At 41.2% G+C, this 15,171-nt stretch overlaps 1 protein-coding gene across 1 annotated transcript in view; it reads right to left on the bottom strand.

Annotated features, from left to right (window-relative positions):
• Positions 1 to 5,978: 5,978 nt before the first annotated feature.
• LOC137503714 (collagen alpha-1(XXV) chain-like) overlaps positions 5,979 to 15,171 on the bottom strand; it is a 298,356-nt gene continuing 289,163 nt past the window's right edge. Inside the window, exon 3 of the mRNA XM_068231110.1 lies at positions 5,979 to 6,042. Coding sequence (XP_068087211.1) covers positions 6,035 to 6,042 — 8 coding nt within the window. The 3' untranslated portion in view covers positions 5,979 to 6,034. The remainder of the gene's footprint in view (positions 6,043 to 15,171) is intronic.

Below are 15,171 nucleotides of genomic sequence, written 5' to 3'. Positions count from 1 at the left end.
ACCCCTAACCCCTAGACCCCCCTGTTGATGCCTAAACCTAAGACCCCCCTGTTGGTGCCTAAACCTAAGACCCCCCTGTTGGTGCCTAAACCTAAGACCCCCTGTTGGTGCCTAAACCTAAGACCCCCTGTTGGTGCCTAAACCTAAGACCCCCTGTTGGTGCCTAAACCTAAGACCCCCCTGGTGGTGCCTAAACCTAAGACCCCCCTGTTGGTGCCTAAACCTAAGACCCCCCTGTTGGTGCCTAAACCTAAGACCCTCCTGTTGGTGCCTAAACCTAAGACCCCCCTGTGATAAGCATTAATAAAGTTTCAAAAACATATTGTGCGTTTTTTTCGTTTAAAAATAATGTAATAAAAAAAAAGTTGTACTGTTTTTCGTTTAAAAATAATGTTTGAAAAAAATATTGTACTGTTTTTCGTTTAAAAATAATATTAAAAAATGTATAAATCATTAAATAATGTTTAATCATGAGAAGCAGTAATAAAACATTAAGTCTCCGGGCGCCGCTTTTAAAACGTTATTTTTCTCCGGCGCCCTTTTTTCCTATCGGGCGCCCATTAAATGATATTTATTATGGGAGTGAATGGCGGCGCCCGATTTGTCCACTAGCCTCCTGCGCCCTTTTTTACTGTTACCCTGGCATTGTACTATTATCTGCATTGTGTTCTGTATCTAATTGCTTATTAACTGTATGGTTGTATCTATTGTCTATTACCTGTATTGTGCTGTCACCCCTGTTATCATTGTCTGTAATCCTATTTATTGTACAGCACTGCGTAATATGTTGGTGCTATATAAATCAAATAAATAATAAGAATAATTTTAGATTTTTTTCTGAATTCACAAAGATTTTTACACATCGGGTAATAGTTTGTTAAAATTACCAAAAACTGCATGACAATTTACTAAGATTTTCACCTCATGAATATTTCATTTGGTATTTTAAAGAGAACCCGAGGTGGGATTTAACTATGTTAGTGGGGCACAGAGGCTGGTTGTGCACACTAACACCAGCCTCTGTTGCCCCATGGTGTGCCTCCAGGACCCCCCTGTGCGTCGCTATACCCCCCGCAGTGCTGGCGACACACAGCGTGTCGCCAGCTCAATGTTTATCTATGCCTGTCTGTTAGCGCCGCTCCCCCGCCTCCTCCGTATCGGCGCTACCCGCCCGCGTCACTTCCCTCCAATCAGCGGGAGGGTAGGGATGCGGGCGGGTAGCACCGATACAGTGGAGGCGGGGGAGCGGCGCTAACAGACAGGCATAGGTAAACATTGTGCTGGCGACACGCTGTGTGTCGCCAGCACTGCTGGGGGTATAGTGGCACGCAGGGGGGTCCTGGAGGCACACCATGGGGCAACAGAGGCTGGTGTTAGTGTGCACAACCAGCCTCTGTGCCCCACTAACATAATGAAATCCCACCTCGGGTTCTCTTTAAAGAATCATGCAGTATTTCATTCGGTATTTGGTGGATTATTGCAGTGTAGGCAAAATGGATTAAGATGTGATACATTTTTTTTTAATTATACTGACAAGTAAAGTACAAGTCCAAGGTGCATACAATTGACATCAGTTCAAACCATTATTACCTTATCAACCATGTTAATTACTGTACTACAAAATAATATTGGGAAATTAGAGAAATAAGTTTTTATTATTAACTTCCTTATTTTCCTGAATAGCTTAATTAGTTTCCTCTTTTTTTTTTTCTTTTTTAGGGGGGGTGAGGGGGGTATGCTAAGCGTGTGGTGGTGGCTCCCAGTATATCACTGGTAGAGGACAACTTTGTTTTGTATATGTGAGACATATATACGTGTGTGTATATACATGGGGTTATTGACCCTTTCCATTCCCACTACCCCCGTGACGCTCATGACTGTGGAATTCTTTTTACTAACTTTACAACACCTTTTGTTTTTCTTTTTTTTGCACATTGCACACATGATGCATTTCATTTGGCTTCTTATATTGTAAAAAGTAAAATAGTCTACAGTAACCAGAATATGTGAAAAGCAGCTTTTAGTGGGTTAGGCACAGCAAGTTTTATTTCTCACGGGTTGCTTTACTCTCCACCAGACCTCCTTGTACTGTTAATTCAAAAAGCAGAACTACTGGCAAACAGCTAAATCTACATTCAGAACACAAACATTAGTCTGTGAGTCCAGCTGAGGACAGCTACTGACACCAATTGTGCAATGTACTCTGTAAAGGGCTGTAAAAAAAGGTGTTGGTGTAGCAAAAATGCATAATAATATAGGGAAATGGTTTGTCTTTTACAGTGCACAGCTCAGATGCAATGCTGATCAACATTACAGATCATATTGCAGAAAAAAAAGTTATGCAAAAGTGTGTTAAATGTGTTAATCTCTTTGTTTGGAGTTCATTCAACTTTCCAGATTAAAGCATAACTTCAGTTAAAGGAAACCTGAGAGCACGAAGGAGAAAGATTTTATACTTACCCCGGGCTTCCTCCAGACCCATGAGCACCGCTGCGTGCCTCGCCGTCCTCCTGAGTGCCTCCATTCATCCGCAATCAGGCACGGTAAACTGTCTCAGTCGCGCCAGTCAGCTCTTTTGCGCATGCATTGCCGTCTGCGCATGTGCAGAAGAGCCCGACTGACACGACTGAGCCAGTTACCGAGGCTGATTACGGCCAAACAGAGGCACTCGGGAGGATGGTGAGGGATACAGCGGTGCTCATGGGGCTGGAGGAAGCCCCGGGTAAGTATAAAATCTTTCTATTTCACGCTCTCAGGTACACTCTAAACCTTTTTAAAATTGACCGTCTACTCTAAGTAACAATATCACTTAGTAAAATGCTCTTCATTGGCTTCAAGTCACTAAGACCTGTTCAGGAAAAAGTAGAAGTCTAACCAGCTGTGGAGTAGCTCCCAGCAGCAAGCTGTGTTTTGCTACAGCGATGTTCTCCCATGAGTTGTCTGCCTAAAACATGAGGCATTCCTTTGCAAGTTGCTGCTTCTGTCATGCAAGAGTAAAAGTCATCCCCTGGTGTCCCTTTAGATCTGTACACCCTCTAGTAACTGATTTTCAATCTTTCCCCTGCACGTCTAAACAGCTACAGGAAACATTTACGAATGTGCCCTACTCCTGCATCTCATGTTTGGTTATTTTCTGATGTCTCACCAGACAGTACATCGGTACCAATGGAGTGAGTAACTAGACAGGGTGCCTTCTACTATAGTCTGGCTCCTTGCCTCCCCATTTTACTGAATAGCTGATGGTTAAATATGGACAGCTCCAGGCTTGCCCTCAATGCACTCCTATATACTATGCACTCATCTGCTCAGGCCTTGGATCTAATGGCACCGTGAGCAGAGAATACATCAAGATGAGCAAAAGGTGGAAAGATGTGGCCCCAAGTGGTGTTGTGTAATCACAACATATTATGTATGCTGTACAAATCCTGCAGGTGGATCCTAAGGTAGACCTGGCACCTTAGACTGCATGGCAACATATTGGCGGGCATTTTAGAAAATTATAGTTTCACTATTAGCAGATTTCAGTTTAATCATTGAATAGAATGGGACAGGTTAAAGCTTCATACACACAGAAGATGTAATTCAGCCAAGGTTTCCAATAACGACCGCCTCTGCAGAGAATCTAGCAAGTGTACGGGACCCCCAGACCCCTCCTGACCACTTGGCCAGTGATCCATCCCGGGAAATTGCTAAGGCCAATAGTATTGTTCTCCCACTCATCCAGCTCCTGTGTAATGGGATTCCTGTGCCACTCCCTCAGCCCTCCGCCCCTCTGGATAGCAACAGAACTCATCACTAGTCTGCATCTGTCAGCCTCGGCTCTGCAATGCTGCCGGGGAGTCGAGTGCCGATCTCCATCGGGTGAAATTGATCTTGCTTGTGTACGTGCCTTTTGAATTCTGCCAGATTTTTACAGCTGTCTGTGAACTCATTTAAAGAGAAACTCCAACCAAGAATTCAACCCAATCAGTAGCTGATACCCCCTTTTACATGAGAAATAGAATGATTTTCACAAACAGACCATCAGGGGGCGCTGTGTGCCTAATTTTGTGCTGAAACCCCTCCCACAAGAGGCTGAATACCGCGGTACTCTGGGCAAACTGCCACAATGTAACAATGTTCACAGACAGGAAATGGCTGTTTAAAGCTGTCTGTAACAGCCAGAACTGCTAGAAACAGCCACATAACTTGCCCACAGTAACAATGTCACCATGTAATACATGTCAGAATGTGAATCTGGGAGAGGAAAGATTTTACAATGAGCAAACACTGACTAAATCATTTATACATAATTATTGTAAAAATGAAGCACTTTTTTTATTAAATTATTTTCACTGGAGTTCCTCTTTAAGAGCTTTATCCTCCCATTTTATCTTTGGTAACAATGCATGCAAGTAATGGAATCTTTACAACTGGGACATGAGCAACAATAATAACTTGAAGGACATTCTAACATTGGTCTTACTACTGAAAAATGGAATTTATTGGTGTCTGTGTCCCAGCTGGACAAAACTCCTCACCTGTCAACAGTGACCTTACAGGAAACAAGAAGAAATCTCCCCATGGAGGTCATATATCTCATTAACACCCAGACAGATATTCAAATTCTTCCCATCGCTAGCTAAAGATATAAAAGGGTGCTGATGAAGAACTCCTTTCAAAAACCGCTACTGTGTAACTGGTAAAACCTTCAAATTACCTCTAAAGCTTTAATACCACATTTTCAATTAACATTCTTACTTGATTTTTATTGTATTTTTATCTTAAAGTAGACTTTTTTACCTGCTTGTTTTCAGACGCTATTTACTGACCAGAGGAACTGGGTTGTTTGGTGTTTTTATTTTACCCTACCTTTTTTACCCTGAACCATTTGTCATGCTGAGGCAAGTTCCTCTTACTGTTTAAACTGTTTTAAGTGTTTTATACTTTTTAGGTTGCCTCCCTCTCTTCCAAGTTAATTCTGATTCTCTACAGCATAGGTGTCGAACTCAAGGCCTGCAGGCCGAATGCAGCCCTCCTTTCCATTTTATGTGGCCCTCAAGAGCTTCAATTGCACATCATTGTAAGCAGTAAAAGAATGACCACGCACTGCCTTTGTGCCCAGAGGAGCATGCTGATGACAGTGTTTAAAACTGAAACACTGTCGGTTTGAGCTGGGAGTACAGCAATAACCTACAGCCCCCCCCCCCCCCCAACAAAAATAGTATGGGCTCCCTCCTGTGATCCAAACCCCCAACTCCCAGAGCCCCCCCACTGTGGCTGGTAAAGTAAACACATATGAACGCACCTTCACCATCCCACCCCCAGTGACAATCTCCCTACATAGCAGAGTAGTGCAGAGGAGCAGTGTTATTTTTACCCGTTCCAGGGATGTGTTGTGTTTCTTCTTTTTTTCCTGGCAGTCACATGCTCTGTGCTTCCATACTTCCTTCTTTCAGTCATGTGATATACCCAAAGAGGTATGCAGTATTGAGTGTGTGGCTGTCAGGATGATCAGAGGAGACCCAAAGCCACTGGAGCAGGTAAATATTACATAGCTTCACTGCGCTATTCAGAAGGAGGAGGAGTTGCTATAGTTATGCCACTTAGTTTTAGACTGTCCAATAAAATGTTAAATCTCAATAAACAAGTCTGCCAGCATCTTAAACTATGTTTATTTATACCATTTGCATAACATACTACACCATAAGGGTATCCTGGACTCTCCTCTCCTTTTTCTGAAAGATCACAGGCTTCCCAGACCCCCGTTATACTCAATCAGCACACATTTTCCATTTTATCCTAAACCAGTTCTTAGTTACAATCAATTCATTTTCAGTGAAGGGACAAGAGACACTGATGTTGTATTTATTTTACATGTCACAACTTAGTATCTGAACAATCTTTGCACTAAAAGCACAAGGGAGTAAATGTATCCATTAACCTACAGCACATACATTATACTGTATTTATATTTTCCAGATCCTTGGAGTCATCAAACCATGCATTAGTCTTCAAAAGTTATGATACCAGATCTATTTCTACAGTCCATGACCTAAACTGCTAATCAAAGACAAAAATGGAAAGATGAATTGTACGTACAATCAGACACTTGACTTAACCCCTCTTTAACATTTAGATTACTGAAGGGAGAAAAAGCGGTTATAATTCTACATAGAAGAGGTCAGGAAGTTCCTGGTGCAATGCTAGCATGAATCATACTGGAGTTTGTCAAAGTTTTCTCCAGATGAGATAGGTTGGACACTGTTGAATGACTAGGTTTATATCTGTAGCCCAGATGTGCCTTTCTCTATTTATTTCCATCATATGCTCTGACTGCACGATGGCATGAGAGCAGAGAATACCCAAAAGAGGTTGATTGGTTTGCCAGTGTGTTCCACAACAAGCAGAGAGGCACACCAGGACTTTCATCTTAGGGCTGAAAAGAGCCCATTTGTGGCTTGGCTGGATGCCCAGTGCAGTATAAGTATTGCGTATGTCAGTTTACATCTCCTGGCACAAGATGATGTTTTCTCCTATCTGACTGATTTATCCGGTTGGAAACAAACAGTGTTTGTTTCTGCTAAGCATGTCAAACTGAAAAAAGACCAACAGCTCACCCATTCGACACCGCAGCTTAATATTCACACACCGCATTTCAGTATCCAAGCTAGTGGACAGGGCCACATGGTTGCAGTCCATTTGGGGCTTCATTTGACTCCAATGAGGAAGCATCAGACCTCCGCATGACCCTGTCCTCTAGCTTGGGTGCTGAAGTGCGGTGTTCAGCATAATTCGGGTTCCCAAATTCAGGATCTTGAATTTGAACACTAACGCTAGCTAATACAATGCTCCTATTACAGTGTCTCTAACCTACTTACACCATGATCCACACTTATCTCTGCAGGAAAGGAAATCTACCAACAGTGGATTTTAGTTTCATGAATGGTGTAGGTAAGCAGGCCATTTTTATGGACCACAAATGACCAGGCAGTTAAGGACCGTGTCACACCAGTACAGCCAAATCCTTCCATTTTTAGGTTTAAAGGGACTCCAAGCACCTCTCATGGGTATGCCTATAAGACTCCGACCAATACTGCAAAGTACTTAATGCATACCTTTCTGTAGCTTGTGCTCTCTTTCATTTGGTGCCTTAATCGCCGTTCTACACCAAACAGTTTTAGGTCCAATTTAAAAATTGCGGCTGCCATCTTGGCTATGTTATAACTTCCGGGTCACCCCTGTCTTCTCTGTTAGAGAAGTGCATCACCGAATTAAGCAGGAAGAGGAAATGACACACATGGCCATTGCAAGAGTCTCACCCAGTGGGGTCATTTGTTGGAAGTTGTCTGGCTTAAAGGCATGCCCGTGAGAGGTGCTCGGGGTCCCTTTAAATGATGAACTGATCGCTTGTATAGAAAAATCACATTTCCAAAAAAACCCAAATCAAATTTTCAAATAATATTGTTTTCTTTCAAAAGGTTCTATAAATATTTGACCAGGCATGCCACAAATGTATAATCAATTGAAATGCATCTTTAGAGGTGTTCAGTCTATAAAACTGAAGAAAAACTGAGCATCTTTTTAAAACTCAGAAGTGATCTGTTGTATGAAGGCCACAGGAGTAGGCTGGCACCACTGTAAGTAAAAACAGTTCTTTATTTAAGATATTAAAAAAGAGTTCACTTTCAATGAATGGCTAACAGCTGTTGACAAAACATAGGTCATGAAGTATTTTTAAATATCTATAATAAAGAGCTATTTTCACTTAAGGTGGTGCCAGCCTCCTCCTGAGGACCACATTTGATACTTGGTCGTTTGATACGGTGACCATTCGCTTTTCGCACACCAGTGTCCTTGGTACATGAGGGCTTCCACACATCGATTGTTGTCTGTTGCAGGTACACAAGGAATTATTGAAAAAAATATTAATGATGGTAAAAACACAGGGATTCTTCTGCTTAGCAAGCCATTTTGCTCCTATAATTGCTGCCTAAGTTAATTCTAGACCTCTAACTCCTCATCTTGAAAGCAAGCTATATGAATTGCCTATGAAGGGTGGATGTGACAAGGAAGTGCCCTCTAGTGGCCTCCTGCAAAAGTGCAGTTGGTATTCTTTGAAATGAATGTTGAACTTAGAGAAATACATTATTATTATTATCATGTATTGTATTTATAAAGCACCAACATATTACATAGTAACATACCAACATATTGAACACTAACACTAGCCATTACAATGCTCCTATTACAGTGTCTCCAACCTACTCACACCATGATCCACACATCTCTGAAGGAAAGAAAATCTGCCAACAAAGGATTTTAGTTTCATGAACGGTGTAGGTTGAGTCCTATGAAAGAAAAGCGCTATAGAAATGTTATTGTTGTTATTACTCAGCGCTGGACAATAAATACATACGATACAAAGGATGGCAGATGTAACGTAACAAGGTTATACAACATGGGACAAAGCTACAGAAGGCAAACAGGGTACAAGATACATGGTAATGCGATTTAGAGCTGGTTAGGTAGGCCCAATAATTCAAGTACAAGATGGTCATAGGAAAAGGAGCACAATATGGGGGCACATGATCATAAAGAATACACTAGGGTAGGGAGGACCCTGCCAAAGGCTTACAATCTAAGTTTACAATTAACACTGTGCTGCACGTATCCAATTCACTTAACTAGTACAAAACAATTGTTATAAGTATAATAATTTTCCTATAAAAAAACCCACAGCTGGATACATTAGCTAGGGCACTGTGAGATAATTTACAGTTTCTATGAATAGGCAAGACAAGACACAATAGTTATATCACGCTTTTCTCCTGGCAGACTCAAAACGATTCAGGGCTGAAGCCCGGTCGCTCAAGGGGTGATCATTAGGGAGCCTTTTACATACTGGCAGTAAACAGTATTTCAAAGTTGTCTTAAAGGGAACCTAAACTGAGAAGGATATGGATTTTTCCTTTTAAAATAATACCAGTTGCCTGACTCTCCTGCTGATCCTGTGTTTCTAATACTTTTAGCCACAGTCCCTGAACAAGCATGCAGATCAGGTGCTCTGACTGAAGTCAGACTGGATTAGCTGCATGCTTGTTTCAGGTCTGTGATTCAGTCACTATTGCAGCCAAATAGATCAGCAGGATTGCCAGGCAACTGGTATTGTTTAAAAGGAAACATCCATATCCCTCTCAGTTCAGGTTCCCTTTAAGTAGTATTACAGCCTGGAGAAAATGAGCAAGGGAAAATATTTTCCGTCCAGTCATCTGTCATGAAAACAGCAGAAGTTCACAGTACAGCTCCTTCACTGGGCTCAAGAATAACCAATATCCCAGCTAACTCCTGATTTTTGCACTTTACATATTTTAGCTTTTTTTCTGGTGTATTTAAAACTTGTAGCTTTAAAAGGATCGCATATTGTGAGACTCAAACATTGTATTGTTAACGGGCACCTTTATAGTGTAAATAAGTACTTAAACCCTGACTTGAACCACTAAAGGGACGTACACACGTGCAATTTAATGCATGACCAACCACCCAACATGGCAAACCACACGACTTGTTGTTTGCATGACCAGTACGTACACATGTGCCGACCAACTAAACAACCAACTCATTTAAAGACTGCGTGCAAACCATATCCGCATTCAAAAAAAGTTGTACAAATGACTTGTACACACATGGCTAACATGCCCGATGGTTGGTCAGTTGATCCACCGACTGGGTATGGCAAACCGCCTCTCATCAGTCGCTCGTCTAGTCGTTTGCTATGTATACACATGCCCAACCTATCGTCCAACAGACAAGTTTGGGTGATAGTTGGGAGGAAATGTTGCACGTGTGTACAAGTCTTAAGGCAGCCGCTCCATTCAAAGTACCACAAATGATGGCCGCTGCTTCTTGTGGCATTCATGTAAGGGCGGGAAAAGGTGATTTGGTGCTTCTTTTGGCAATGTCGCCACTTTTATGATTGGTGTAAATATAAATGTGACAGTAAGGTCAAAATATCCAATGTAGGTCAGGGGAGCTTTACTAACCCCATTGAATAAATACAGTATTTCTTTCTTCCAAATTGCAGATTTCCTCTCTCTCTCTCTCTCTCTCTCTCTATATATATATATATATATATATAAATATAAACACACAGTATATATATATATATATATATATATATATATATATATATATATATATATATATATATATATATATATATATATATATATATAGTGTTCTGTGCAGTGGTGACAATTCTCTATAAATATGTCACTGATTTGTACATTTTACATTTCTGTAGTTGTTCTCAAGGCGCTGAGGAGATACTGTAAGTGACCACAAGTCTACAGGGAAAGATGATTACAACGTGGCTTTAACATTTTTGCAGGGGTAACATGGGTTAATCTAATCATGGGAACCTGTAAAGCGACCTGTGAGACATGAAGATGTTAGCAGCCTGTATCAGGAAATGACACCTCTTGTCTTAACCACTCCACAGAGAAAAGGCAATGAAACCCAGTGTCACCTCAGCTGCTTAACACCATAGCAATAAAATAAATCAGCCAACTTGAAGTTGACCCGGGGCCAGCACAACACTTCTCACATAAAAAATGTGAGAGCCTTTAGCACCATTTCTATAAGGAAACAATGCTGAGCTGTGCTTAGCGGTGACAGAGGTCTCTAGAGGGATGCCTATCTCACATGTGGCTCTGTGATAATAACACTGGCTGTGTGGGAATTATTCCCCCTCCAGCTCTGAGCTGTGTTTTCATGCTGTCAGACTGTGTACATTGGGTACCATATACAAATAAACCTCCGATATGATAGCGCCACATTTGTACTGCCAAAAATAGCACACACTCTATAAAGCAGACCTAGTCCTGTATGTACTTTTTTCCAAATCTGAACTAATGTAAGTGCAGCTTTAACATTAAAAAAAGAGAAAAGCTTTTTTGAACATCAGCGAGGAAGATAAAAGCTCCACTGACCCTACAGAAATGGAATCATTTCGCTAGTTAATGCTAAATTGTAAATGGGTTTTCATCTCCTCAAATGCGTGCATGTGAACAAGGCAAAGGCAAAGATTTATACTGTACATTTTCCCCTAGGCCAACAATTTTAGTCCCTACCCATGCACAACTTCTGCCATACATAACTGCTGCCCCTTCTGTTTTCAGGAGCCTGAGCCCCCCTCCTATTCCACCCCCCCCCCGTCCATTGCAACATCCATGTGCAGTAGCTCCCCTCCTATTCCACATGCTTCCCCTCTTTCATGTGTAATATCCATGTACAGTAGCCCCTCCTATTCCACATGCTTCCCCTCTTTCATGTGTAATATCCATGTACAGTAGCCCCTTCCTATCCCGTGTGCTTTCCCCTCTTCCATGTGTAATATCCATGTACAGTAGCCCCTCCTATTCCACATGCTTCCCCTCTTTCATGTGTAATATCCATGTATAGTAGCCCCTCCTATTCCACATGCTTCCCCTCTTTCATGTGTAATATCCATGTATAGTAGCCCCTCCTATTCCACATACTTCCCCTCTTTCATGTGTAATATCCATGTACAGTAGCCCCTCCTATTCCACATGCTTCCCCTCTTTCATGTGTAATATCCATGTACAGTAGCCCCTTCCTATCCCGTGTGCTTCCCCCTCTTCCATGTGTAATATCCATGTACAGTAGCCCCTCCTATTCCACATGCTTCCCCTCTTTCATGTGTAATATCCATGTATAGTAGCCCCTCCTATTCCACATACTTCCCCTCTTTCATGTGTAATATCCATGTACAGTAGCCCCTCCTATTCCACATGCTTCCCCTCTTTCATGTGTAATATCCATGTACAGTAGCCCCTTCCTATCCCGTGTGCTTCCCCCTCTTCCATGTGTTATATCCATGTACAGTAGCAACAGCAAGCTACACTAACAACAGCAAGCTACACTAGCAATGCAAGCTACACTAACTGTAATTAGAATACTGCTATTGTCCTTACTAAAACTCTTTCTTATTGAACTGGTTGTGACATCATTTTGCTAGATGGTTGCTTCTTGTACTAGCAGACTGTGAACAGAGGGGGTGATTTTCACACAGATGACATTATGAAGGGCCATAGGATAACTATATAGACAAGAAGGAGTAGTACTATATGTTATGCTAAATGTTATTTTGCTTTAAATACAAATATCTGTGAAGTACACCATTTACAGTAATTCTTTTTACGGTTATTTTTTTAATAAAATTTTTTAAGGTAAGTATAGTCTTTTCTCTTCATCTTCAAATGCCTCTCCATCACGGGATGTGTCTACACAATGCTACTCTAGGACTGCCTTGCTTATTCCAGCTGTGTCAACAATGATTATTTTTCTCAGTACAATTCACACATTGTATTGTCTCTGGACCTGACTCTCTTGCATTACCAGTCATTTGAATACACCAGCAATTCTGGCTGCAAGCCTTGCTCATAAAGGCAAAAAGGAATGATTTGCATGACAGTTGGAAGTAATGCCTTTAGATTTTACTTTTTTGACACAAGGAGGTGATGTTGGCTTCTATTTTAAGAATGTAAACACTACATTTTCAATGCGCCTCTCAAATTGTCAGGGGCCTAGTGAGAAAAAGGACAAGACAGTGTGAATGGCACCTCTTACATTTAATTATAACTTTTAGGGCTTAAAAAATGTAACTGAAACTACAATAAACAAAATGTAAAAACTGTAAAATTTATATATATATATATATATATATATATATATATATATATATATATATATATATATATATATATAACTTTATATTTCCCTTTTAACCACTTGATGACTCTGGGCTTAAACCCCCCTAGTAACCAGGCTATTTTTCACAATAGAGGGCTGTGCAGCTTGGTCAGGTTGCTGCACAGCCCTACAGCTCGGCACACAAATGATTTTTGCCTCCATTTAGTGTCCTTAATAGGACACCCTTTTAGAGGACTCTGATTGCTGCTGTAATCTTTGTTTTCTTTTTTTTCAACTAAGAAAAGGGAGGCTGTTCCCTTCCTCTCTCTATCTCCCTCCCCCTTGTGCCATCCTAATCGCCATAGGATGACGATCGGCACTGCTCACCGCCTCTCATAGGCAGCCACACAGATCAAGTCGCTCTGAGAGACAGCCTAGTGTCCCTCGTACAGAGCTGCTGGAGATCGCAGCGCTGTACAATTGTAAACAAAGGGGAATTCTTTCCCCTGTAGGCTCTCAACAGTCTGCTAGCCGCGACCGCGGCAAGCAGGCTGATCACGAAGCGGAGCTCCGTGAAGCGGCAGGGAATGATCCGCATGCGCGTTAGCGTTCCCTGGTAAACTGCAGCTCCAGGACTTGACCCATCGGCATGACGCGGTCGTTATGTATTTAATAGTCATTTAAATACAACTTTTTTTTATAAATGGTGTTTTAAATGTGTCTTTCTAGTCTGAATACTATACCTACATCAACATATTCTTAGTTTGCCTTGTTCTTCAGTTCCTCTCAATTCCCTAACATTCGGCATTAGAAGCTGCCTTTGTGCCTCCCCCCCTTCCCCTCCTTGCCTTGTGTAAACAATGTTACCTCATAGATGCTTACAGGCAGACTGTTTATAGTTAAGGTGGCCAATAACGATCCAATTTCTAGCAAAAAATCGTTTGAGCGATCTGATAATTCTGATTGGAAGAAAAATCATTCACTACACCATCAACGCACTAAGCTTTGCTTCCTATTTATCACAATCAACTAGGAAATCCAAATTTTGGTTTGACAAAAATAAAATTGGATAACTTTTTTTATAATCGTTCGTAATTGATTGTGCCCATCAATGGAGATTATTTACAACCAATCCGGTCAGAATTTCTGATCGTTTGCATGATTTTTCGCTAGAAATGTAACCGTTAGTGGCCACCTTTAGAAGAAGAGTGTCAGATGCAGGGAATATTTTCTGAAGTTGCAGAAAACAAGGTCCCATGACACAGAGACAATACACCTTGCAGCTCTGGTAAGCTAGGTTTCATCCTGTCAATGAACAATAGTAAAACAAGACAAATAAGATTTATATTGCACTATTCTTCTGGTGGGCTCAAAGCGCCAGGGCTGCAGCCACTAAGGTGTGCTCTATAGGCAGTGTTAAGGAGTCTTGCCCAAGGTCTCCTCAATGATTAGGTGCAGGCCCTTAACCAGTACTCTGTCCAGCCACAATGTTACTTGGCATGAAGGACATCACAGGTATGAGATTAAATGAAGGAATTTCAGCATTTTCTTTATATAGAATCTCTTTAAAAGTTATAGTTGTCCATTCTAGAAGCCCACGTTCAGGTACCATTTTAGAACATTTAACTGAACAGTGTACATTGTATTATTATTATTACTCTTATGTTTTATGCATCTATTTATAGAGCCCCATCATCTTCTATGGTGTTGTACAGAGACAATATAATAGAGGGTTCAAGAGATAAATACATTGTGGATTCCGAATATGATCCAATTAAGCATTGTTTTAATTTAGCTATGCATGAAAACAAAGAAACAAAAATAAAACTTGTAGTTTGAAAAATGTAGAATGAAAATATCAGCTACAGCCATTCGCAGACTCTCATATCAGTCTGATCAAACTCTTCCTGATGCCTGGTTATTACTGCTCTTCCAGTCAGTCTGGAACCACGCCTCTTTACTAGAAGCTGACATTTCTGATAGGCTTTCAGTTTGCAAGGAGAGATGGCGTAACAGAGCAACCACTCCTCCCCTAAACACCCATGTGACTAAAGTGGGAGAATTAAAAACTGACTGGGAGAGAACAGGCAGCAGCAGACTGCTGAGGAGGAGATGAGGATCTATGAATTGTGGCTGCAGGATTTCCTTTAGTATTTGCAAAGACTACAGCATTTTATAAAACTTTTTTTCATGCATCATTCATTTAAAATGAAAGCATATTAAAAACAGTCGCACCTGTTCTCGGATCTAAGTCTGAATAGTTTCTGCAGGCTCCTTGGGCAGTGTGATTGTGAAGTCTGTACTCAATCCTCTGCTTTTATAAATAAAAGATAATAGCTGTATAGGGGTAATCGTGTGAACTGTGGTGAAGAGGACACTCTGTACAGGATTCAGTATTATGTATGCTCTACTATGTATAATTATTACCAAATTACACAGCCTGTCAGCCGAAGACACCTGCTTATGACAAGCCTGTCA

Source organism: Hyperolius riggenbachi, chromosome 1 (assembly GCF_040937935.1).
Source record: "Hyperolius riggenbachi isolate aHypRig1 chromosome 1, aHypRig1.pri, whole genome shotgun sequence".
Taxonomy (NCBI): Eukaryota; Metazoa; Chordata; class Amphibia; order Anura; family Hyperoliidae; genus Hyperolius; species Hyperolius riggenbachi.
The sequence above is the reverse complement of the archived record's forward strand: the minus strand, read 5'-3'. Positions and strand labels throughout refer to the sequence as shown.